At 38.8% G+C, this 25,402-nt stretch overlaps 1 protein-coding gene across 1 annotated transcript in view; it reads left to right on the top strand.

Annotated features, from left to right (window-relative positions):
* The window catches only part of MAN1A2 (mannosidase alpha class 1A member 2), a 136,853-nt gene extending 111,717 nt beyond the window's left edge, over positions 1-25,136 (top strand). The window contains exons 10-13 of the mRNA XM_052701638.1: positions 1,346-1,565; positions 7,610-7,782; positions 17,031-17,146; positions 20,421-25,136. Coding sequence (XP_052557598.1) covers positions 1,346-1,565; positions 7,610-7,782; positions 17,031-17,146; positions 20,421-20,553 — 642 coding nt within the window. The 3' untranslated portion in view covers positions 20,554-25,136. The remainder of the gene's footprint in view (positions 1-1,345; positions 1,566-7,609; positions 7,783-17,030; positions 17,147-20,420) is intronic.
* Positions 25,137-25,402: the final 266 nt, after the last annotated feature.

Here is a 25,402-nt window from a genome sequence, read left to right as displayed (position 1 = left end):
TGGTACTTCAACAACATTAAAATAAATAAATAAAAGTTAACTTGGAGTATCTGTTGTCACAGCTATTTCACAGTTTACTTTAAAATCTGAATTATAAGATGTTAACTGATTAATCCATGTATTTGTTACCTGAATCATGGTAACAGCAAGCAGTAGATACTAGTGATACTACTGTGTGCAGCAGACGTGACCTCCATGTCCAACATAATCCCTGTAGTTATTAAATGCAACATCCTCTTTCTGTGTGGTTTCAGTATATCTCAGCACCTTTGGGCTGTATTATGCTGTAGGCATCAGAAAAGCAGCAGAGAGGAGTAATGATTCACTTCTATAATAGATCTTGAAAATGAGGAGGAGAGTAATAAATGCCTTTTTTATGTCACTTTAATCCTTTGACTCTAATAAGCATTAGAGTATTCTGACCAGAGCTTCCACGCACTTTGGAGGAAGTTGTGAGCCTATCAGATTGTTACAAAAGAGATTTTTAGAAAAAAGGTAGAAATAATGTCTCTGTGACAAAGAAGATATTTATGATGGACTCAAACTGTAACAACATTCTAGTTACAGAACAAGAACTATATAATGCTAAAGAGAGTCAGTACTGCAATAGATGATGGAGGTTATCATTGTCTTTGAAAGAGGCTAAATACTTTTTTTTTCCATGTAGTTAGCAAACTTTCCATGGAATTTGCAAACTTTGGCAAGTTACATCAGCTCTTTTCCAAACAGTGTCAAAAGAGTGCCATTTATAAATCATAGGCAAGAATATACACAGGTACAAAAGTGCAAAAGAACAAGCAGTTCTTTAGTGCTTCTTTGTGAGCAGCTGCACAAACTCTCACCCATTCTTTGACCACGTGCAGTCAAAAAGCTGCTGTGGAGAGGCTAAAAGGAAGCTGGAGCATTCTTTTCAGTTTCTATTAAAGGCTGACTAGGAGTACAGGTGCTGCATTTGCATACATTGCTGACAGAAAATATCCAGCAAATTTGTGTGAATACACACAAACTATGTGGTAGAACAGATATTTACTTCTCATAGGTAACAAGTAGATGAGCAGTCAAGTGAACCATAGAATGTGTTTAATTTTCACATAAAATTGTTGTGTCATCTGTGTTGTGACTTTCCTGTGACATGTCTCATAAACGTAATTTAGTAAGTAGGGTATTTTTTGCATTCACTGAAATTATATTCTTAAAACTGTTTGTTCATGTGGTGCTCAAAAGTATGTTTGATAAAAGAAAGATGTTTTTGATTTGAAAACAGTACTTTATTCTTTTAAGAAGTGTTAGTATGTAAAATTTGCATTCAAAGCATTATTTGAAAGTTCTTTTATTCTTCTTGTAGGCCATAGAAAAACACCTAATCAGAAAGTCCAATGGAGGACTGACCTTCATTGGAGAGTGGAAGAATGGACACCTTGAGAGAAAGATGGGCCATTTGACCTGTTTTGCAGGAGGAATGTTTGCCCTTGGAGCAGATGGTTCCCGAGATGACAAAGCTGGACATTACTTGCAACTTGGAGCTGAAATTGCACATACTTGTCATGAGTCATATGACAGAACAAGTAAGATACATTGCTAGTTATTTCAGTAGCTGAATATAGAAATTGTTGAAATTATTTCTAAGAGTTGTTATGGACTTATTCCTTTTCTAGTATGCGCTGTTTTTATACCAGTGTAATTGTCTTAATGTCAATTGTATTTACTTCTCATCTCCATCATGGTGAGTAAATGTGAAATCTTCCTGTATGTTTGCCCCTATTTTTGCATCACTTGTCAACAATATGCAATGTGGGTGCAGGGATGAAGGGAGTTTTTCATTTCATATATGTTATTCTTACAGTTCTGTAGAGTGAGAAATTTGTGAAAGCAATTTCAACTGATTTTAGTAATAATACATTCTGGCTAAGTACAATTAGAGTAGAGTGGATGGAGATAACTGTGCAAATTGTGCGATGATCAAAGACCTGGCTAATAACAAAGCAGTTGGGCAGGAAATTTCTCAAGTTAGTCTTTTGGATCATGTTCTCTTTTTTTTTTTTGTCTTTAAAGTGACCTTGATGCATAAAGTTGGAGTGTGCTATTTACACTTACTATGGGTATAAAATCGAAAGACAATTAAAACTCAGGAGTCTTAGGATAATAAACAGGAAGACCTTGACTGGACTGTGAGAAGGAAGAAGTTAATAGAAAAAAGACCAGGAGCTCTTTCTGTAAATTGGGAGTTGAAAAACGCTAGTGAAGCCTTAGCCTGCATCAGGTGAAGAATTTTCAACAGAGATAAGAGAATATTAACACTGCCTTAGAAGACATGTATAATTTGTCATCCAGAATACTCTGTACAAACCTGATTCTGAAGCAGAGGAACGCAGAGAAGGACCAACAAAATGATAAGAGTGACAAACCTCTTATCTTACAGTAAGAAAAGAAGTTGGCCTACTTAGATGAGAAAAGTAATATCCAAGAAAATAATAAATTTGTTGTCATATCAGTGGATAAACACTAAAAAGAAATACAGCTATTTTAAGCTAAAAGTAACACGGCTGCATAAAGAGCAAGAATTTGTATGCTTGCTGTGAATAAATATAGCCTAGAAATTGAAAATGTGGCCATCTGAGAAGTGAGCTTCTAAAATAATGTCCTTGTAGAAGTGGTGGGAACTACTCATAGCAGTTTTAAGATGAGAATTCATGTATTTATTCCCAAGGATTACATAGTGTTGTTATAATGTTGCCTTCAAAAAACAAACAAACAAAAAAACACAGAAAAACCCCAAGGATGCTAAGGAAAAAGATAGGAGATAATATTGCAGGTGTTGTTGCTTTTTGAAAACTTGCATTAAAATTTTTAAATCAGACACTTAAGAATTGATAATGCTAAATTTACAGCTGCAAGTGCTACCCTTGTTTTTCTGTGTTTGTTTTTTTTTCCTTCAGATTTTTATTCTGTACCCTAAGTAAGTCAGAAGACAGAGGGATAAAACTTTTGGTTACATATTTAATGACTGTGTAAGAACACATGCAAGGAATAAACTGAAAGTTGTACAGACAGCTGTGAATTTGCAGTGTCCTAGTTTTCTTTTGTTCAGTCCTACAGTCTCAGTAGTTTTTCTGCCCTGATTTTTCTGAGAAAATAATGATCCGCTATGTGTGAAATGTCAACAACTTCTTAACGCTTTAACAGCAGAATTTAGACATAATTGTACATAGTAATGTGAGAACTAACTGGTTACAGAAAAAGACTCTCTTTTGGAGGACAGATAGTTGTCCTCGTTCAGCTGATAGATTTACTTTTGAGTCAGCATAGGCAAATTTTCTCTTTCGTATAGACTTGGGAGAGCTTTTGCCCCATTTGGTGTCCTAGAGGAGACAGCAAGGCTCTGAGGCTGTGTACTGAGGACAGAGCTTTCTTCTTTGGGTAGACCAGAACTCTCCTTTCCCTTGTTATAAACAGAAGTATGTGCCTGGTCTTACTATATTTTAGTGTTGAGATACTACGTTATGAAGCAGCCTAAGTTTATGTAAGGGGCAAGTATTAAAGAACTGCTGTTCCAAGATCCAGTCTTAGCAAAATCAAAGCAGAATTTCAAAGAACAAAAGCACTTACAAAAGAGTGCTTACAAAGAACAGTTACAAAGAACAAAAGCATGGAAGGACATTATATTGCCAACTGTCAGTATGCTATTGTGCTTATGGCAGTATAAAAGCAAGCTTAGAAAAAAGAAAATTCAGTACTACAGATGGCATCAGGCAAACAAAATTCTGTATTTTCTGCAGTCTGTCTTTATGGTAGAATTATCATATCATGAAATTCCATCTCCTGAAATTCTGTTTTGAAATCATGCTTTCCATATTTTACGGAAACAAACAGGAGATTCTTGATCGCATAACAAGTGATTTAGCGCCAAGATTTCTGTGTAATATTATTTCAGATAGATTCCACTGGAGCAGTTCTTGGTCTGAGCAGATTTTACCACTGCAATAGTAAGTAAAATGATCTTGCAGTGACAGCACACCTGCTTATTTGGCACTGAAGTGATTTTATGAGCCTTCTTACTTACTGGAATATTTTAAGACAGTAATAGTATCCTCTCAAGCTGCTTTTCCGCTCTCATACTTACTCTGTATCTTCAGGCAAATTCTTTGACCCTGTGTGAGACAAAGTATTTGTCATGTCTTCATCCTTCTTTAACAAAACAGGGTAATATATCCCTTATTCTTAATTTAATTCTGTCTCTATTCTTATTTACTTGCCTTTGGAACTGAAGTTATCACAACTGATGTAAAAATCACCCAGACTTTCATCATTTCTAAGACCATCCCTATGGTCCCTTGGATTCATTTGTTCCTGTTGATGGCTTCTAAAGACCCTTGAGGTGAGAAAGGCCATTTTGAAGCCCCCTCCATTCTCTTGTTTACCTCTTGACTTCAAGCATTCTGTTGCTAGCCAGTTTTTTCTTTCTCAGCAGCAGATCTTGGTATTTAGGAGTTCTTGCTCCTTCAGTGCAGGCATGTAAGGCCATGGTCTCCCAGCTGTGACAGGTGGAAGAGTATCTTGTGTTTCAAGAATCCCACACACCGTAGCTGGTCTACAATGCTCCCCAATGTACTCTAACTTATTCTCCAACTGAAATACTTTGTCTTGCATCCTTAAACTTATGATAAAAAGGTGTATGGTTTACCATTAGTCATTTGGAGAAGATTGAGGACCACCCTGTAGATAATAAAGCATCCTGCTTTTTCACCTCTTTACTGATGAAGAAAATTGACTTTCTTTCCATTTTGGCAACAGTGATCACTTTCCCATGTAACCAGAAAAAGTTGCCACATGATCACAGTTTTGGACAGTGATACATACTGACTGACTTGCCTTAGAGCTAGCCTCACTGGAACAAGAGCTTTCTCCTGATGTTTTGAGTGTTCAGTCCCCTAGATTGTGTTAGTGATCCCATGCAGAATTTTTGGATGCTTACAGTGAATTACTGAGGCTTGCTGAAGATTTTAGAACTTTTTTTTTTTTTTTTAACTTGATAGGAAGTGTAACACAAGGATACCATCAGCTTTGGGACAGACTGTTGGTGGTGTCTGCCAAGTCTCCCAGCCTCTAAATAAGACCAACCTCAGATCTGTGAAGCTGCCCTATAGAGTCCACAGCCTACTGCACCTACAAGTCCTGCTGGATAAAGCAAAGAAATTCAGTCTCAGGCCATGAGACCATCTCTGTCTCTCTGCATAAAGCCAACAATTGGTGGTTGCTGCTGCTTTAGTCAGTATAAGTCAGTGTGAAGATGCATAGCTTTTTCACAGCATCACATGTGGAGGAAGGATGTAATTCCATTTTGAACTTATAAGATCTGTGCGTTCATATGTAATCTCAGTTCAGATTTGCGATGCTGGGGAACATCCCACCTCTACAGAGAGGAGAACTAATGTCTCTTAAATTTAAGAATGCCTTATTTCATATTTCAATCAAAAATTATAGTAGAATTGGTAGGCCAATTCCAGTTCAAAAGTCAGTTGTTTGGTCTCTGTATAGATCTCATTTCCATAAGGTGTCTGGCCATCGTATTCACCCAAGTTAGTGAAAGTATTTGTTTTTATTACCCTGGAGACTGATTAACTGAAAACATGTTAATCATTACCATCAAGTTAGCTTTGAACAGTTAAAATACGTTGCCATCTTGCAGTTTTTTAGGAGCAAATCGGAAATGACTAGCAGACTTACCTCTTTGGAAAAATTTGCTATTTGCATGCTGTTTTCTCAAGTTGTTTTTGAAGTCTCATTGTTCAAATATAAGTCGGTCTGTTTACTTGATGGTCTTCTATTACACTGCTTGTTACAAGTTTTGCCTTAATCCTTCATGGTGTTACTCCATCATTTGTATTCCCTTTCTGATCAGATTGCATTCTTTCAGCAATAAGTTATCCATTTCATCTCTTATGATGCTGTCTGTGCCATAGTGCTGATTAGTACAGAGAAGTGGAAAGTCCTGTAACTTTTCCTGTTGTATTTCAATCAGCATTATGTCCCAATGACAGTTAGCATTTACATTCACATGGACAGTAATGGATTTATGTTGGAACATAGTCGCTCTGATAAACTGATTCACCTCTCAGTGTTCTCCAAGACTTTCAGACTCCTGAGTTGTAGGCTGGAAAAATGACTGAGGAGCTCAGGCTCTTTCTAAGATCTTTGAAAATCCCTGTAGATTCTATTCAAGGTGATGCTCAACCTAGCAATCCCTGTGAGTTGCCTTTCTGACTCACTGGAAGAAGCTGATGGCCTTTGGAAGATGAAGGTGGAGTATACAGGCATGATTCTGATCTGTCTCTGAGCCATGGAGTAGTGCTACCTGAGTCCACGTTCTCTGGGCATATATATTCCACACGTACTTTGGCTTCATACTTGATCTGCTTTTTTTCTTTACCATAAGCTGTTGATAGATTATTGCTGCAGTCATCCTAAATCTCCCATCCTTTGGCAGAAGATTTCAAGATTTTTCTGTAGTTGGGTGTGCTGTCAAGAAGGCCTATGAAAAAATAATTTCAGATCTCAGATATAAGATGGTGAGCTCTTAACTGACAACATTATGAAAATGCCAACTCTGTGTATCGATCAGGAAGAACAAACTGAGAAGAAACAAAAGAGAGAGCATTATTATGTAGCTATATTAATCTTGCCGGTACATTTAGTTCAAACTAGTCTACACATTTCAATAGCACTGTAGTTGGGTTGGAAGAGTTGCAGATAGCCCTGGGAGGAAAATTAAAGGTACAGAATAATTTCCATTAAAGGAACAACTGAATCAGATAGGATTCTTTCATATGGAAAATAAATGTTTTATGAAATGACAGATTTGCAAAATCACCAGGGGATTGGAAACGTTGGGTGAGAATCAGTTGTTCACTCTCTTCTCCAGCAGGAGAGCTAGGGACTATTGAATAGATCTAGTATCAACCAAGCTGAAAATAGACCTCCAGCTGCTGGCACTGTGCCGTTACGTCTTCCTTTATGGGCAGAAGCAGCAAATCCCTTTGTTTAGAGATTCATTTTCAGATGTGGCTAAGTTTCCATTGACTAGTTGTAAACATTTTACTAGAGGATTGGATTCCCTTAGGAAGCACATGAGCTTTGGTGGCCTGACAGCACTACCCTAAACCAAGAGTTTGAATGAGATAGCTTATTTGGGGTGGTGACATCTGTTTTTGTTGTAAGATCTTTTCCAGCTGTGCTGGGTAGGATGAAAAGGCAGTAAAATAGCTGTTGACCCTTTTGTTTCTTTTGCTGTTCAAGAATTGATATCAGTCACTTCAATTTTATCCCATAACTGAATATATTAATGTGTTCATATTCTTTGTGTTTCGTTAGTTTTCAAGAGGATTAGTGTATGCCTGTAAAGATAGGTAGTTTTCTCCAGGAATTGGATAAGTTCATAAGAAAAGTCCTCAAGAATAGGAAATATTTATGAGACTGCTTGAAGATGAGCTAATTCCTGCTTCTCTCACATGCCTGGGATGTAGCAGCCTGATAACCACCCTTCCTCCTATAGTTTGTCAGGAGTAAAAATGTTTCTTTTTTTTAATTTTTTTTTTCTCTCTTTGCTCTGCAGCATTAAAGCTGGGTCCAGAAGCATTCAAATTTGATGGTGGTGTAGAGGCAGTGGCAGTGCGTCAGAATGAGAAGTATTATATCCTAAGACCAGAGGTGATTGAGACCTACTGGTATATGTGGAGATTCACACACGATCCCAAGTACAGGCAGTGGGGCTGGGAGGCAACACAGGTAACTATTTATTATCTGTCAGCAAATTAATTCCACTTATTTTCCTTTTGTAGCTGAAACACTTCAAGTAATTTATTTTCACAAGTCTCAGTAAACTGGCATATATATGGAAGAGTGTGTTGTTATTCCTGGTTGGGTTTTTTGTTTCTTGTTTTTTGTTTTTTCCGACTACTGAAACAAACAGTAGAAAGGCATGTTCAGCATTGTACAGCTGGTGAGCTTCAGGCTTGGAATACGAGTTACTGATCATGAGTCCTACTGTAGTCAGTGGTCCTCAGCCCTCAAGAGAAGTAATTTATACTGGGAAACAAAAATGTATTATAAATAACTGTTAAATATGTATTAGCGCTCGTTTACTTTAAAATACACTGCTGTTCTTAATGTTTCTTCTTGGTCTACTGTTAAAACTCAGATGGACTGTAGACTGGATAGCATGTAAACATGTGAGTTGGTATCATGGGTTTTTCCTTTCATACTTGTCTAAATGGAAGGAAATCAGATTGCCAATCATGTTTTATTACTCAATTATAGTGAAAAAATCCAGCATTACAAGAAGCAGACCATGAAGGAAAGTGAATAAGCAGTAATACCTAAGGCAGAACTTAAACATTTTTGCAAAGGTGTTTTAGAGATTGTTACTCCCTTGTATGGATGCCTTGCTGGATTTGAATCTGATTGTTATATATCCGAACCAAATTCCTGAGTGTGAAAATGTTCTTGAGTCTTTCTCATTGAAAATGCTTGCACTGGTCTATGAAAGCACAGAGCTTTATACTAAAAATTTGAATCTCTGTGTTTGCGCCCTTCTCTCATTCATCCATCGTATGTAGATGTCTGATAGTTATAGGCTGGTCATATGAGTAACAAGACATCATTTTCATATGACAATATACTATTCTAATTGTAAAAATTATTTATAATCTTGGAAAGATTTCTCACTTTGTATACTTCCTGGAGCTGAACAGCGATCCTTTTCTGATCTCTTATTTCTCACTGCTTCCACCTGCTGGTCTATCCCGGGGTCATGCAAAACTATATTGCTTTCCCAGCAGTTTTCTGGTTCTCTTCAAGGTTTGAGCAGCCAGTGGGCCACTACAACTCCTCCACTTTGTTGCTATAGCTCCAGAAGTCTTTGGAAACATACCTCAAAGCCATTTTCTAACATTAGAATAAACATTTAAGGTAACAAGATGCTAATTTACTGTAGCTGGGCAGATAAGATGAGGAAAGAGCCAGGGAAGAGAGGATTCAAGAGCCTGCAAAAACTTTAATCTGCATGTCAGAACCAGTTTAGCAAGAGAAGGAAGAGATCCAGAAAAAAGTACTTGAAGCTAATGCTGATCTGTTGAGAAGGCAGGTTCAGGGTATTTAGCTTGGCTCATATATATGCTTTCCTCAATTTAGTTGTAATAACATAGAAGAATCATAGTATTTTAAGACAATGCCTTAGTCTTGGTTAGGTTTTGTCTTGTAGACTGTTTGGTTATCACTAGCATCATATTATTCTGCACAGTACATCGCATTTTTATTCTAAAATTCATTGTCACTATCTCTAAAATATGTCATATCAGCATCAACACTAAGCGATATCTTCTCTGCTGCCTGAGCTATAAATGTGTCTAATGTGACAAAGAAATGGATTTAGTAACCTACCCCTTGCTAGTTGTATGCAACAAATGCCTGCTGATCTAACACCAGCTCTTGTCAGAAGCTGTGACTCTGTGATCCAAGATGAGATTATGACTTGTGTAGTAAGTTAAAGAATATACAAATACAAAATTTTTCAAGACAGGATCTGTCTTTATAGTGCAGTGCAGAGCTTTTGTTACACTTTCTCCATCTTGTTCTCATATTTTCGTTCCTACTAATGCTTTCAAACAAAACCCCTTCTTCTTCCTCTGTCTCCAGATTTCTGTATGTGTAGGGCAGGAATTTATTTTATCTTAAGGCATCTGCATTGAAGTTGTGTAAATCAAGCACTCATGGTGTATCTTCCTCTGTCCCTATAGATTTTCTGCTTACTTCCTCAGTAGTTTTTTTATCTGATATAACTGTAGAATGTTTCTGAACTCTTCATAAATGTTTTTGTCTACCTCTCCCTCCCACAATTAGTTTTTCTTTCCCTCACCATAATACTAACAGAGGAGCTTGGGAAGTTTTCTGCTCCTTTCTGTTCCCTGCATAGAGATAATAAGTTCTTGTTTTCCTCCTCACGCCTACACACTGCTTTCTCTGCTTCCATGCCTCACACAGTTCTGGCTGTGCTTGTTCCTCCATTTGTAAATAATCTGGTATAATACACAGAATGGTTAGCTTGCTGCTTTTGTGTAACACAGTCTTTATTCACTTTTCTGTTGCTTTATGACAACTGAATATACTTTGAAATCTGTATTATATAGTTCTCATGGCAATTTTTTTTTTCTCATAAGAATTTTAATAGGTGCTTTGCACTTCAGGGGAGAACAGAACTGTAGGGGTCAGAAGGGACCTCTAGAGATCTCCTATTCCAGCCTACCTGCTAAAGCAGTTTCCCTAGAGTAAATAACACAGGAACACATTGAGATGGGTTTTGAATATCTCCAAAAAAGGAGACTCCATGACTTCTCTGGACAGCCTGTGCCAGTGCTCAAAGTAAAGAAGTTTTTCTTCATTTTCAGATGGAACTTTCTATGTGCCAATTTGTGCTCCTTGTCCTGTTGCTGGGTGCTGTTGAAATGAATCTGGTCGTATTCACTTGATTCCCATCCATTAGATATTTATAAACAATGATGAAATCCCTTCCCAGTATCCTCCAGGCTGAACAGTTGCAGGTCTCTCAACCTTTCCTTAAAAAAAAAAAAAAAAAAAAGACACTGCAGGCCCTTAATTGTCTTTGTGGCCCTGTACTGGATGATTTCCAGTAGTTCCCTGTCTTTTTTGAGCTGTGGAGCCCAGAATTGGGCACAGTGCTCCAAATGTGGTCTCACCAGGGCAGAGTAGTGGAAATGGATCACGTCCATCAACTGCTGGCCATGCTCTTCTTAATGAACCCCAGGACACCATTTGCTTTCTTGGCCATGAGGGTACACCGCTGTCTCATGGCCAACCTCTTGTCCACCGGGACACCCAGATCCTTCTCTGCAGAGCTCAAAATGAATTTTTTTTCAGAATGTGAAACTGTCTTTTTTTTTCCTTTTTTTGTTCCATTGAACCTAAAGTTTGTTGACTGAGTTCTTGGTGATCACCTTTACTTGCTTCTTTGAATTGATGAATACCTGCCTGTCCTCAGAAGGACTGAGAGAACTGGGATCTAGTCTAGAGGCAAGTACAATTTTAGTTCCAAAAAAACCTTGATCTTGTCACAGGCCCTGAAATTTCACATGGCATTGTTTTTGAGCCCAGAAATATGTATTTGGCACGAGTACCATATTGCAATTTTTTCTTTTCTACTATTGATTTGAATAAGTGGAAAACCTAATTTCTCTGGTAGTTTGTTGCATTATTTAATTATTTATGCTGTTAAAAAGATATGCCCTATTTCCCTTCTGAATTTTTCTAGTTCCCTATGGCAATCATTGCACTTTCCTATGATTCCGTGTACCATATCAAAATGTGTTTTATTGCCTATGGTTTCTTTCCAGTTTTCACGGATTATAATAAGCCTGCTACTGGATTGTCTTAAGAAATTGTACTTTCTCCTGCTGTAAAGCATTTTCTCCAAATGTCTGCACCCACCTCAGATGTTCATCCTGCTTTTTTAAAAACGAAATCTGAAATGGTGTATTCCAGTTTTTGTCTTTATCAACAGCCCTATGCAAAATTAAAACTACATGCCTGCTTCTGTTTGCTACCCCTGTGTGTGTACTTGTCTCAGCATCCTAGGAGGAACTCATACTAACTTGTCTCTGGTGGCCACTGGATTCTTTTAAGCGTCTACTTTCCAGACTAATCTGGTTCTGTACTCCCTTTATTCTTGGTTAGGATTTTGTACCTGGCCACACAAAACTCATTTTGTTAGGGCTCCAGTTAGCCCCAGATTACACTGACTGCTGTTATTCACCTATATATCATATTTGCCATCAGCAGTTATACAGTGATTTACTGAAAATTAAGGTGTGACCCCTTATTGAATCTCTGTAAAAAGCAACCTATCCAGTGATGGGTCCGCATTTCCAGTTCACTGTTAAATCACTGTTGGTCACTTTTAATTAAGAAAATGATATTGGTAAGGTATAGTGATATTTTCTTCTTATCATTATGTGTTATGATACAATCTCAATTGCTTTAAAAACATTTCTTATACCTTTGCAGTTTCCTTTACTACTTTTTACTACTTTACTACTTTGATTTCATTCTTTGAAGTCTACCAGTTTGCTAAGAATGATGGTTTCTGTAAAAACCATACTTACCAGTGTCAGTTGTCCTCCTGTTCTTTTATATGCATTTATTTGTGTTTCCAAAATTGTTTGGAACTTTAGATCTGCTATCTTATATTTATCCAGTCAGCTTGCTTCTGGATAATAGCATTCCTTTGATACTCTTCCAGTCCTCCAGGACTTCCATGTGGTCTAAGGTGCAGTAAAAATTAAAAATTAGCATTGTTTTGTTGAGTGTATGGGAACCATTATGTCTTGGCCTGAACCAGTGATTGGGCCTTATCAGGGCCTTGCTTCTCACGAATGAAGAGGACCCTGAGCAGTCAGACCCCTATGGCCCTGACAATGTTGGAAAAGAGAATTCTAAAAAATCTGAACTAGAGGCTCTGGTAGAACTGAACCCTCTAGAAATTCAGCCAGTAGTCATTAAAAAGACAAAACAAAACAACAACAAGAAAATCCAAGAAAGACCTAAGGAGGTACCACCCAAAGAGTGGCTTCTTCCCCAGTCTATGATGCATTTACTGCATGCCCGTATATGGCTACTGAATTGGTGGACTTGGTCCAGTGATTCCAGCAAAGGTCAAGGGAAAGTATCCTGGCCTAGCTGTTGAGACTATGAGATATGGGAGCCAAAAGTGTTGTGATAAATGAGAAATTTCAAACTGGCCTCTATCATGACACAGCCAGCACTTAGGCAAAGACTATATACCACTGTCATACACAAAGAGGAAAATCATTCCTTAATTCAGTTGGTTATAGTAGCCTGTGAACTGATGTGACCTAATAAAACAGATACACCCACCCATAGTGGTTTATGGAATTCTATGGTAGAGCTCCAGAACATCTGGGAGCAAGGTATGAGGGAAGCCATCTGTGAGGACACTTTAAGAGTCATTTTGTGTATTTGATCTCACCCTGTCTGCTAAATTAGATGTACACATAAACTGGGAAGGGTTTGGTTGGGGTTTGTGGCAGCATCAGGGTTCTGTCCTGCGCGCCTGATCTCAGTTTTGGCATGGAGCAGAAGAAAGGTATAGCTTGATTATAACCCAGGAACTGAGTGACTGTGCATTGTACATCTGCACAGATAGATGAGCAGTCTTCTGAGGACTTGCAGTTTGGATTGCTCAGTGAGCTGCTCAGGATCAGACTATCTGTGTTCAACCAACCTGAGGCAGAGACATGTGGTCTGATATCTGGAATGTGGCAACGAACAGTATATATACTCATGCAATCGCCAGGGAATGTTGGACCAATACATTGGCTCAGATAAGGTAGCCAGGTCTGCCAGCAGATAACATTGCCCCATCACTACATAAGAAGTTGTGATCTACTGGGCAGGAGACAACATGGGAAGCAGTAAAAGCATGGGGGCTGCCCATTCAAATGTCAGATATTGTCCAGGCATGTCAAGAATGAGAAGCATACTCCAGGGTACAACTGAGTCCTTTGCCAGAAACAACAGTGCATCACACTGAAGGGCATCATCCGTTGTACAGATTGCAGGTCTTCTACATAGGCCCCCTCCCTCAATCTGAAGGGGCCAGATGTGTCTTGAACTACGTTGACACAGTAAGTGGATTAGTGCAGGACTATCCAGAGCTAAAAGCAAATCAAGCCTGAGCAAATCAAGGTAATAACTAAATGAATGGTAGCATAAAGACTCCTCAAGTCATCCAAAGTGACCAGTGAACAACAGTACGAAAGTGGGCTGAGGAAAACAACATCAAATGGTTGTTCCATCTGCCTTGCAATCTGATGGGAGCAGGCCTGGTACAGCAGTATAATAGCATTCTAAGTGCCACTCAGAAGTCCGATTCTCAGTCCTTGCAGAGGTGGACTGAGAGACTGCACAAAATGCTGAAAGACATGAATGAAAGACTCAGAGATGGCAGCACCCTGCATGTTACAAACAACTTGGGGCTCACCGTAGAGGATCCAAATTATGGGAAACGATATACGATTGAAATCCCAAGTGAGAACAATATGCAGTGTTCTGCTTGTTGCCCATGAGAATTTAGAACCTGGAATCCACATAGTAAGATGGCCTTGGGAAGTGCAAGTTGGGCCAAAACTGTAGAGACTGCTCGCACCATGGGGAAGATTATTAGAAGGGGAAGGAATGGTAACACGGCAAGTAATTGGGACATGGCCATCAGAAATTATAAAACACCCCAATTTTCATGGTGAATGGGACCCTGATTGTATCCCTTTGATAGATCAGAACCCCCTGCTTTGGTACCTGATATAATTATTCAGCTGTCAATATCAGGTTAAAGGGTGTGGTATAAAAGGCCTCAACATAGAATCATAGAATCCTTAGAGTTGGAAGAGATCTCTTAGGGCCATCTAGTCCAACTGTCCTGCAATGAACAGAGACATACACAGATCAGGTTGCCCAGGGCCTATTCCAGCATCACCTTGGAAGTCTCTAGGGATGGGCATCGATCACCTTTCTGGGCAACCTGTTCCAGTGCCTTACCACTCTCATTGTAAAAGTCTTTTTCCTCATACACAACCTAAATCTCCCCTCTTTGAGCTTGAAACCATTTCCCTTTGTTCTGTCACCATACAGACCCTGCTGAAGAGTCTGTCCCATTTCTTACCTGTAGCTGTCCCTTAAGATATTAAAACTCCACTATAAGGTCTTCTCCAAGCCTTCTCCAGGCTGAACAGCCCCAACTCTCTCTCAGCCTGTTGTTGTAGGAGAGGTGTTCCATTCTGTGAATCATTTTTGTGGCCCTTCTCTGGACATGCTCCAACAGGTCCACATCTCTCCTGTACTGAAGACTCCACATCTGGACACAGTACTCCAGGTGAGGTCTTGCCAGCACAGAATAGAGGAGCAGGATCACCTCCATCACCCTGCTGGCCACACTTCCTTTGATGCAGCCCAAAATACATTCGGCTTTCTGGGCTGTGAGGGCACGTGACTGGCTCATGTTCAGCTCCCCATCTTCCCATGCCCCCAGGTCCTTTTCAGCAGGGCTGTACTCAATCCTTTCGTCCTCCAGCTTGAATTCATACTGCATGTTGCCTTCACCCAGGTACAAGACCTTGACTTCAGATTTACTGAACATTGTGAGCTTCTCCTGGGCAAGATTCTCCTATCTGAGCACAGTTTGATGATGACAGAATTGTAACCATCCAAACATTCTCCACACACTCCACACACAAACATTGTCACACTCCAGAGCAGAGATAAGCGTGCATTCTGCACCATTATTTAAAAAAATGAAATAATTGCAAGAGGATGCAGGTTATTTCCTATGTAGAAACCCAAAGTTCTTTAGCTCATGTTTATTTGTATGACACTTGCCTAGCAGCTTGTAGGTCTTGCAAGGAGGAATGAGAAAGTAGTTCTGTAAATCACATGAGCATTATTTCTTCAGAAGTCAAGAAATTCAATTTTTCCTTTTTTGTTTTTCCTCCCTTTGGCTACCATGCAGTAGCCAGCATCACTTATGATGTGTAAGAACATGCAAAGAGACTGTCATGAGTTTGATACTCCTGGGTTAGACATACAATTTTATCTCCAGACTGTAGAAAGAACTTGGTCAGCCTGTATCTTAAAATGTGAATATTCTCAGTATAGTCCTAGATTGCAACAGTAACTAGATTAGAACAGAATTCATGCAGACACTTTCTTCTTATGTGCTCAAACCCCAACAAAAAAGGAAATGTTTCCATCCAAAACTACAGGAAGCTTCACTTAAAATAAGGAAATACGTTGTGAATTACACTTGCTCAGAAACAAAGGAAATCCAGGCCTAGAGCTGCGTGGAGAGAAGCTTCATGCAAACTAATGGGCCAAATCATAGATTAATGAAGTACAGGGAGCTGTGTTCAGTAGTTGGTAATGACACATAGCCTAAGCCGAGCAGTTTCCTTCATCACTCTACCTTTTCTGTCCCCACATGAAACTGTTAAAAGAGCAGTTATCTGCTGAGGACATACCACCAAAACAGCGGGGAGGCAGAAACAATCTGCAAATCATTTCACTGTCATAGCTTTGGGGCTGGTTTTAGCAGCTAATATCCTGGCATGCTGTAAGATTATGTTTGTCAGCCAAATGATGAGTGTAAGGAGCTGCTCTGCACTACTGATGCATTCTTCCCTGTCTCCTCCTCTTCCAGCATGATTTTTCCTGCACTGTGTTGGAGCTGGTTAGCAAGCTGGTTTGTGAATCCAGAATCCATTGGCCCCTCTCTGCCTGAAATGCTGATTGGTTTAAAGTTGATGCTTTAAACATAAAGAACTGTTTTGAAGTCTGGCACATGAGCTGACTTGTGTTTCAACTGTATAAGGGGGAAAGAGAGAAGCATTTATTGGAGATGGAATTGTATGGAGGAAGAGGTAGCTGGAAGAGTACGTAAGATGAAATCAGTGCTTCCCTAAATATTAGTACTGTATTTAATCCCTAACTTCAGAAAGTCTCTGTGACTAGTTACAAATCACAGTCCTGTAACTCTTCAAACTCTCCCAGCTGCAAAATTCAGGAGTGTTTGTCATCTTCCTACACTCCCCATAGCCCATGTTATCTTAACTGAGCAATGAATGTTCTGCACAATGTTACATACAAGCAGCTATGCAAGCTTAAAGTTGAAGTCTGCTGAGGCTGTGTGCTCCCATCAGTATCAGCGAACAGTGAGTGAATACCTTTTTCTAGCTTCTAGTTGTTTGCCAAATGTCGTTAGTAGCCTTGGAAGAATTTTACTTTTCTATGTGTTCAGTCCTCATTTATTAACTTATTTTCCCAATCCACATCATCATCTGACATAACTACAGAGTGGAAAGAATTTCCTCCTTTATTGATCAATCGTGTTATTTTGGTGTTTTCAAATTTTATTTTACAATTGAATTGCCTTTTTTTAACCTCCCTTTTTGCAGGCAATTGACAAGTATTGCCGAGTTAGTGGTGGCTTCTCTGGCGTCAAGGATGTCTACTCATCATCTCCTACATATGACGACGTACAGCAGAGCTTTTTCCTTGCTGAAACATTGAAGTAAGCTGTTTTCACTCTTGTATGTTCCTGTAAAAGCTAGCATGTGTTTTTACAAGAATATGTTGACTAAACAAATAATCTCTTGTCATTTCCAGGGTGGTTTGGTCTTTTTTTTTTTTCCCCCAGCTTTCAGGTCCAAGGTTAGCCTATTTTCCCAGAAGAAAATACAAATAGATTTTCTAATACAACAAGCTTATGCTGAGGGAGTGTTCATTTTTGAGACTTTAATTTGATTTCTGGCATCACAATAGGGAAAGTATCTCCTTTTTAGAAAGCACTCTTTGTAAAAGACATTTTTTAGATGCAGTGACCTATTTTATACAAGTGTGTGCTATATATACTCTGCTACTGTAGAACCTATTTCTCCTGTATGTGCCACTGCAATGGAGTAAACTTGAAAAAACATCCTCTGTGCCCTTGAATTATTTTTCTGTATTTCTCCTACAGCATGCCTTTCTAGAATGTTTTTTGTTGGAAGCAAGAATATCAGGCATATTTTATAGTCTTTTATGTACTTCCAATTTTAGAATATTTAAAATGTTTTTTTAATTCAGTCAAGTCAGCAGAACATCTTCAGTCAGTTATGCGGAGACTTATGCACTCTACTGTATAGTCAGTTCAAGGTAAAGTGTCTGAAGTTTCTTTTTTATAACAAAAAAAAGTTATTCTGCACTGTGCTAGAACATTTAACCACCTTTAACTTGCGGAGTTGTTGCTTACAGTAAGAAATACATATAAAGTTAAGAATATGTAAAGAAGTCTATTATTAAGAGATCGCTTTTTAGGCCTGAGCCAGCTTATCATTGCTACTCATCTCTTCCATTATGATGCAGACTTGCTGTCGAGAGCAGTCTTTTGTCTCACAGTTGTGATCACACTGGGGTTTCGCCCATAAAGCAGTATCTCCAGGGTGTGATTATTTCTTGACAGTTATATAAGTGAACTTGGTAATGCACTTCTAGCATTGAGATCTACCATTGTTTAATGTAGGGTATCTTTCTGAAATCTTGTGAATTGTCTACTTTTGGAAGAAAAGTGCCTGAGCTATTATTCCCTACTCCTTCATCACTTCTGCATAACAGTTTGCAGAACATTGGTTATTTCCATGGACAGAAGCCACTTGGCAGTATGAATGTGGCTAGAGATGCTATTAGAAGCCTGTTGTCTCTGCTTAAGTATCCATGCCAAGGAGTGTATAATCAATGAATATTAAGATGTTATAATTACAAAATAAACAAGAGAGTTAGGCAAAGCAGATTTTGTTCAAAAGAGAATAGATAGAAAGCTTACCTGTATCCTGGGCTCACATACAAAACTCCAGCAGAGTAGATCTCCAGAAGAGATCCTTCCCCACTGGTAACCAGCTCTTAAATGGGTCTAAGAAAGGTGGAGCCAGGGTCTGCTCGTGGCAGTACAGCTGAATTGCCTTCACCTGTGCTCCCAAGGCTGACTCATTGCTCGCCTCAGGTGATCGGTCAGAGGTTCCCATACAAAGAGAAAGTACCTATGTTATTGCAAAAACCTGTCAGCAGTGAGGACTTTCAGTCTTTACAACTCAGTGATATGAAGAACAACAAACAAAAACAAAAATTGTAATAATGTGTCAGCCTAGTATGGCTTGTAGGTTTTTCAGAGTGAAGTGGTTATTTTCTGTTATTAAAAATGGTAATAATTTTTGTTATTTTACAGTATTTACTGGGTTTTAGTGACAGTTTCTGACTGAGAAGATTTGTTTGAGTTACTGGGAGCTCAAAATGCTCCCAGGGAAAAAATAGATCCTGACAGTCGCAGAGCTGATGCATACTTCAGGCACCATGACGTGTCTCACTTGTGTGAAAGGACTCCAAGTTCATCACATCTGAGAGAAGGATATGGTCATTGTGTCCTGCAGTTGAATAATCCCTACCAGACTTCTCTCAATGGTCACAGTACTTTGTTTCCCTTTATTGTCATTACAAAAAGAAAGTGAGCCTCTTTCTTCTGTCATCTTTGTTAATTATATTTATTTATTTACTCCTTTGAGTTAATTTTCTACAGCCTAAAAGCTATACTCCCAAAGAGGGGCAATATTTCAAACATGTCCTGCTGGTTACACAGAGCTTCTTGAGGAGCTGATTCTGTGTCATCCATCTACCTATAAAAGCCAAATCAGAGAGAGGATGAAGTCTGCTCCTGTGGGGCTTCTGTGGTGACAGGACTGACCTTTGAAGTATTGTCAGAATCCTGTCTAGATCTTTCATCAAAAGGAGATCTGAAAGTTCACTGGTGTTTCACTCAGTAACTGGATATTCTGAAGGATAAGCAGTGACATTTGACTGTAGACAGTGGGAATATACAGAACTCACATTCTGGATGTGACAAAGCCCACTGATGGGAGTGACAACTCTTCCTTGTCCCGTGCTGCAAGACCTCACGTTGGTGGAATAGTAGGAAATCAGGCTGAAACAGAAGTTGAGAGGTCCTATATCACAGTGATATTAAGCTTAGCTTGCATGAACACAATCAGGTTTTCTGGGAGAAGGGAACTGCCTTTGGAATTATAGCATTTGAGTTTGGAAGACTTTACAAAGATCTCTGCTGCCAGTGTCCTCTTACAATGATAGCATAACCACATTCAAAATTGTGTATTAAGAGAAAAGGAAACAAGAGAGAATCTTTACACATATGTCCAGAAATGTAACATCATTACATGCTTTATTTGCACTGTGTTTCTTTTTAATGTACAACATTTATGGATCTTCTCTGCAAGCATATTGGCACATTTCCTCCTACCAGAAGCTGCTGATGACTGCCCCGCATGGTGATGACAAATCAAATATCTGGCATGGCTTAGTGGCTTCTTCTCTGCTTCCTCTGAATATTTGATTTGATTTGAATGAAATAGTCTTTTCCAAGTGGGTTTGCTCAATTGAAACCAGTTTTTTGCCTACTTCTGCTCTGCTCCCCAGCCTCCAAAATCCTTGTGCTTGATGTCTTGATGTCTGTATTATATTATACACCTTGGAAAGGAGTCTTGAAAAATAGAAGTTACTTGGAAAAATTAAAATGCTGTCTTTGTAACAAGTTTTTCATTGTAGGGCTTGCCTGTGATAAAAATGACTCTTCAGATCATTATAATGGGGAAAGTTGTGTGAGTGCTATAAAAAGACTGAAAGCAAATAACTTGTTTATGGCTTTAGCTGTTGACTGGTGGGGCATGCAGCTGCTATGGTGCCCCAGTGTCTGTTGCTCAACTTTAATACCCACCATTTTTCTTCTCTGTTTTGATATCTAGGTATTTGTATCTGCTTTTCTCCAACGATGACCTTCTCCCGTTAGACAACTGGGTTTTTAACACAGAAGCTCATCCCCTGCCTGTTTTACATTTAGCAAACACCACACTTTCAGGAAATCCTGCTTATCGATAAAATCAGCTCTAAGAAGAGGAAGAGAGACTTTTCAGCTGTTTTGTTTACATGGATCAACTGAGACTTTAAGCAGGAGAGGAGATGGACACTTGATAAATCTTGACTTCTGAGTCAAGTACAGGCGTGAGAAACAAAGCTCTTCGACATATAGATGAGTAAAACTGAAACAAAGTTCTGTTTTATATATGACCAAAACACAGGTGTGGTATTTGCAGGACAGAGACTTCAAGTGCTTTGAACCCTAGCAAGAAATGGAATCTACTGTCTAAAATAATGCAGCAGCGTGAGGAAGAAGAGCCTTTCCTGTTTAGGGACAGGAACTTGCAGCTGCTGCTGTTGGCTGTTTTAAGGCACAGCATACCAGTCATCTCTTCAGTTCGGGTGGGTTCCAAATACTTTGATTCTTTTTCTTTTTCTTTTTGTTTGATGATGGCATGAACAAAGCAACAACAAAAAGCAACATCACTGCACCAGCAGCATCAGGATTTGAATTTTTTTCTGTACCTGTCTGAATTTTCTAAGGAACATCAGTTTGCCCAGACTGGCAGCCATTCTTGGGGCCTTCAAACTATAAAAACTAAACTATAAGAGCTATTACTTTCTCATTTTCCTTTTCAAAGCAGTGTTGAAGGTTCTGTGTTGTGTGCTCACACTCAAAAAAGCAATGAATAAGCATTTGGTTTGTAGTTTGCTGTCAACAACAAAGGCTTAGCTCATTTTGCAAGTTGTGGTTAGAGTGTGGAGCATAACACTGGGGTGGGATAAGAGACTAAGCGTTCTTTCTTCATAAATCCCATCACGTGGGAAGTCCACATTTTCTTGTTTTTCTTGTTTCTTCTGGTCAAGTTTGCAAAGATAAAAACTTGAGAACGGTCTCATAACTTATATAGCAAGGTACAGGATACGACATTTAAAAGTGCTTCCCTTCAACTAAGCAGCAGGAGTTTGTTGTTTTATGTTTTTCCACGCAATTTGGATTTTTCCTGAACATTAATTTCACTCTTTGGGTAATATTCACAGAACCTTATTTGAAGGTTTGAAATCCTATCTTATCATATTTCTGTGTATGACAGAAGCCAAGAACTGCCTTTGATTTAGTTTAGAAAACTCCTTTCCGTTTGGGTGACCTGCAACAGTGCAAAGCCAACGTGATTGTCTTTGAAAACAACATCTCTTACACATGAGTGGAAAAAGAAACTGCAGATTCTCTTCAATTAGTTGATAAGAAATGAGATGCTGTTTCCTTTTTTTTTTTTTTCCCTTGAGTACTCAAAGGCTGGAGTAGTTCAAATACTTTGAAATTGGGCTGGACAGTATCAGTTGAGCCGCAGTCTTCACAATTTTTGCTAAAGGAAATTTAGCCTTTTCAAGTATCTCTTCATTGATCAATATTTTTTTTTTTAGTGTTGTTCCAGAATCCTTACAGCTTGCATAATTATTTTTACTCCCCCTTATAGCTCTCACATCCGTTTGCCACGGTGACTGGCATTTGTGCTGGAAAAGAGCAGTGAGGTGCTTCTTTCCCTCCTAATTTATGCATGGGTTAAATCTTTCAAGAATTCTGATTGTCTTCAAACTCAAGTGAGTGAATGAATTGTCTTTAGTGAACTACAGCAGTGCAGCACCATGTCTAGAGGGACTGAATACCCTCTCCCCCTAAAGAATGTTTATATATGAAATTTCGTATATAAAAACCTTTTCCCAATATCACATTATAATTTTTCTGACTATACATTGAAATAGGATTTCCCATAGTATTTTTCCTCACTTCTCTTTGACAGTAATTTATACATAGCATTTTTTCCTAGGTCAAGTGATTATTTCTATCAGACTCTGTCCTCCAGACTGTCGCTTTGGTTTGAGAGGAGGAAGACACAGACCTTAGAAAACAATCTGATATCAACATTTTTGCCTTCATACCAATTACTTAGTTATTGTATTTGCAGCAGTATCTTAAAAATAATTTGAGAGCTGATAAAGTAATTGATGTAGTAAATAATACTGATTCAAGCAATTGTTAAGTGAGAAGTATCTTAGTAAATGGTTTCTTCTTATTAGTTGCACATTAATTAATTTCTTTTAAATCTCTCTAAGTAACAAGTAGAAATAAGGAAGATAGATTCCTCTGTTGTTTTTTCTTTCTTTTTTTTTTTTTTTAAGAGTGAGAGAAAAAGCACTTTCCATCCTAGGCTGTCGTCATACACCTCCTGATAAATGCAGATGTAGAATGGCTGCCAGTCTGTTCAGAGAAAAAATTCTGTCGGAGTCCCAGAAACAGCAAATTTCTTACCATTATTGGGTGCTCTGCCACATCCCCCATGTGAACTTATGTGAACACACCCCTCATGTGAAGAGTTACTATTCAAATTAATTTCTCCTTGAATCCCAGTGTGTTAATTCACTGCCACAAGAATGCTTGAATTGAGGACCTAAGCCATTTCATGTTATGGGATGGAATTTTTCTCAGTACAGTACTGCTATTTCTTCTTTGTGTAGACAAGCAGCAGGTACCAAATAAAGGATATTTGTTTCTCATTTTCCAGTTAGCCCAAAGTTTGTCAGTTTCTACTCCAACACTCTTTAAAAGGCAAACTTTCCTTTTCCTACAGAAGCTACAGATCTCCATCTATTCAAAATAGATATCTCCGTCTATTCAGAATAATGTGTTTTATGGACTTACTGCTGTGTCACTCTTAAATCTCTCCATCTTGAGATTATCTAGAGCAAGCCGAAAGTTTGGAGATAATGGATTTTCACTGAGGCATGTGTAGACACTAAACACGGATCTGGAAACTTCTGTCTAAGTGACGTGCCCTTAGTCAGAGTCCTTCACAAAGGTTTTGATCTGCTTAATGGAATTATGTGTGGCTCACAGTTCAGACTCTGGGTTTTCCCTCAGTTTTCCCTTTGGGTGTATAAGGTATGGGTAGAGTATTATCACTTTCATTCTGTTGCTTCTGTCTTACATACTTACATGAAGGTAGAGTGTGAATTTAAGCACAAAATGGCTTTCTAGTCCTAGTTGTTTCTGAATCTTGCACCGTATTCTCTAACAAAACAGTCCTCATTTTCTTTAGGTAGATGTCCCATTTTAGCAATTTCTGCAATGCCTTCTCCTCTTACAGGATGAAGTAAAGGAGAGAAAATCATGTACACTTTTGGCACACTGGATTTGGGCAAGAGCCTGGAAACCCCAGAATTGTCAATATCCTGTTTGCATGCAGTCAAAACAAGGATGCTGAGTTCTTTTCTGAATCCAAGACACAAACTTGCCTATTGGTCAGGATCTGCCAGCAGTACATTTTTTTCTAACACTTTACAGCCTGACAGAAGCCAAATTTATGCACTGGCCACTGTGGAGCTCTGTGTGTCCTGCAGTCCAGAAGTGAATGTCTTAGCCTTGTCTTCTAAGAATAAAACCTTTGATATACTGGGTGTTCATTTTGCTGCACAACGTGGTCCTTAAAGTGGAATGCTTAAAAAGAACGTGCAATATTCTGAGTAACCTGGAGCAAGGAGAAAAGCAGATAGTGTAATTCCCTGTGGCATTCACACCTTTGAAGCTTCTTTAGCCCTCTACTCCGAATTTGCAAATGACCATTTTTTACCTTTCGGTCACTGAGATATTCTCACCTGGAGCTCTACGATATTTGAATGTCCAGTATCTGGAGTTTTGAAAAGTGAAAGCAATTACATGCTCCCTATAATACCATCCTGTAAGATTAAAAGTATATGTTTCATTGATTTATAACTAAGCTGTATCTAACTGTCCTCATTGATACTCTCTTCTGTCCCTGAGGAAATGTATGGTATTATAAACCTTCATAATGTGACTCTTTCTTGTTTGAATGGAGAGATAGATAATAGCATTAACATTGAAAGGATCAACAATGTAATCTAGCACCCACAGAAAATGAGGAGGCAGCTTGCATCTCAGGGCAGTAGTAACAGGCTTTTGGCAAATTGTGCCTGTTACATACATTACTAAGTAGTCCGTGTTTTTAAGGGGACAAATTACAAGGAGGCTTCTTGTTACCAGAGAAAAATGCAAGCAAGCTCTTGATCCACGTTGTAGCTCAGAGATCTGTTTAGCCTAAGCCTTCCCTGTTTTGCTCCTTGAATTCTGAGAAACAGTCTTCTGACTCAAGAGCTTGGGTTGCCATACAAAGAGGAAGCCAAAGCTTTGTTGCAAGTTCTGTGCATACAGCTGTAGCAGAGATGAACAACACTAGCTGCTAAGGCTGTCGGCCCACTCTGACAAACTGCTCTGTAATTGCCTGGAAAAGTTGAGAATCACCGAAATCGAAAAAGAAAGCCTGGCTCATCACGGTGAATTGTTGCCTTTAATCCTAATTGCCTGGTGGAAGTTGGTTTTGCATTCTGCCTTTATTCTTGCTTTGTTTGACAGATTACTTTTCCTCCAAAATAACAAAAGGGCAAGAGTCTTTCTTTTGATGTGGAAACCTTCTGGCTGCCTCTGACCTGGAATCCTGCATATGTACTTTTTACAGATTAAAAATAATATTGTATATAAAAAAAAAAACGAAAAAAAGATTGAATAAAGAATGTCTTTAAGTGAAAAAGTTGGTCTTGTGTCCTTTGCCTGCACTAGCAAGCTGCTGTAGCACTGGACTGTGAAACTCATCCTGTTCCACAAGCTGGTTGGTGTTGTAGCTTTTCAATCCCCTGCAGCTCTTCTGGGGACTTTGTCACCTCGAGCACGTATCAAAACCTACTACTGCAGAATTAAATCCTGCTACCCCTTCCTTTCAACATGTAACTGTAGTGCTCAGGTTTTTCTCAAAATGTAACTGAACCTACAACATTTTGAGGCTACTTCTGTGTGCCA

Source organism: Tympanuchus pallidicinctus, unplaced genomic scaffold (genome assembly GCF_026119805.1).
Source record: "Tympanuchus pallidicinctus isolate F22 unplaced genomic scaffold, pur_lepc_1.0 scaffold40, whole genome shotgun sequence".
NCBI classification, from domain to species: domain Eukaryota; kingdom Metazoa; phylum Chordata; class Aves; order Galliformes; family Phasianidae; genus Tympanuchus; species Tympanuchus pallidicinctus.
Note: the sequence above shows the minus strand (reverse complement) of the source record. Positions and strands in the feature narration are given on the sequence as shown.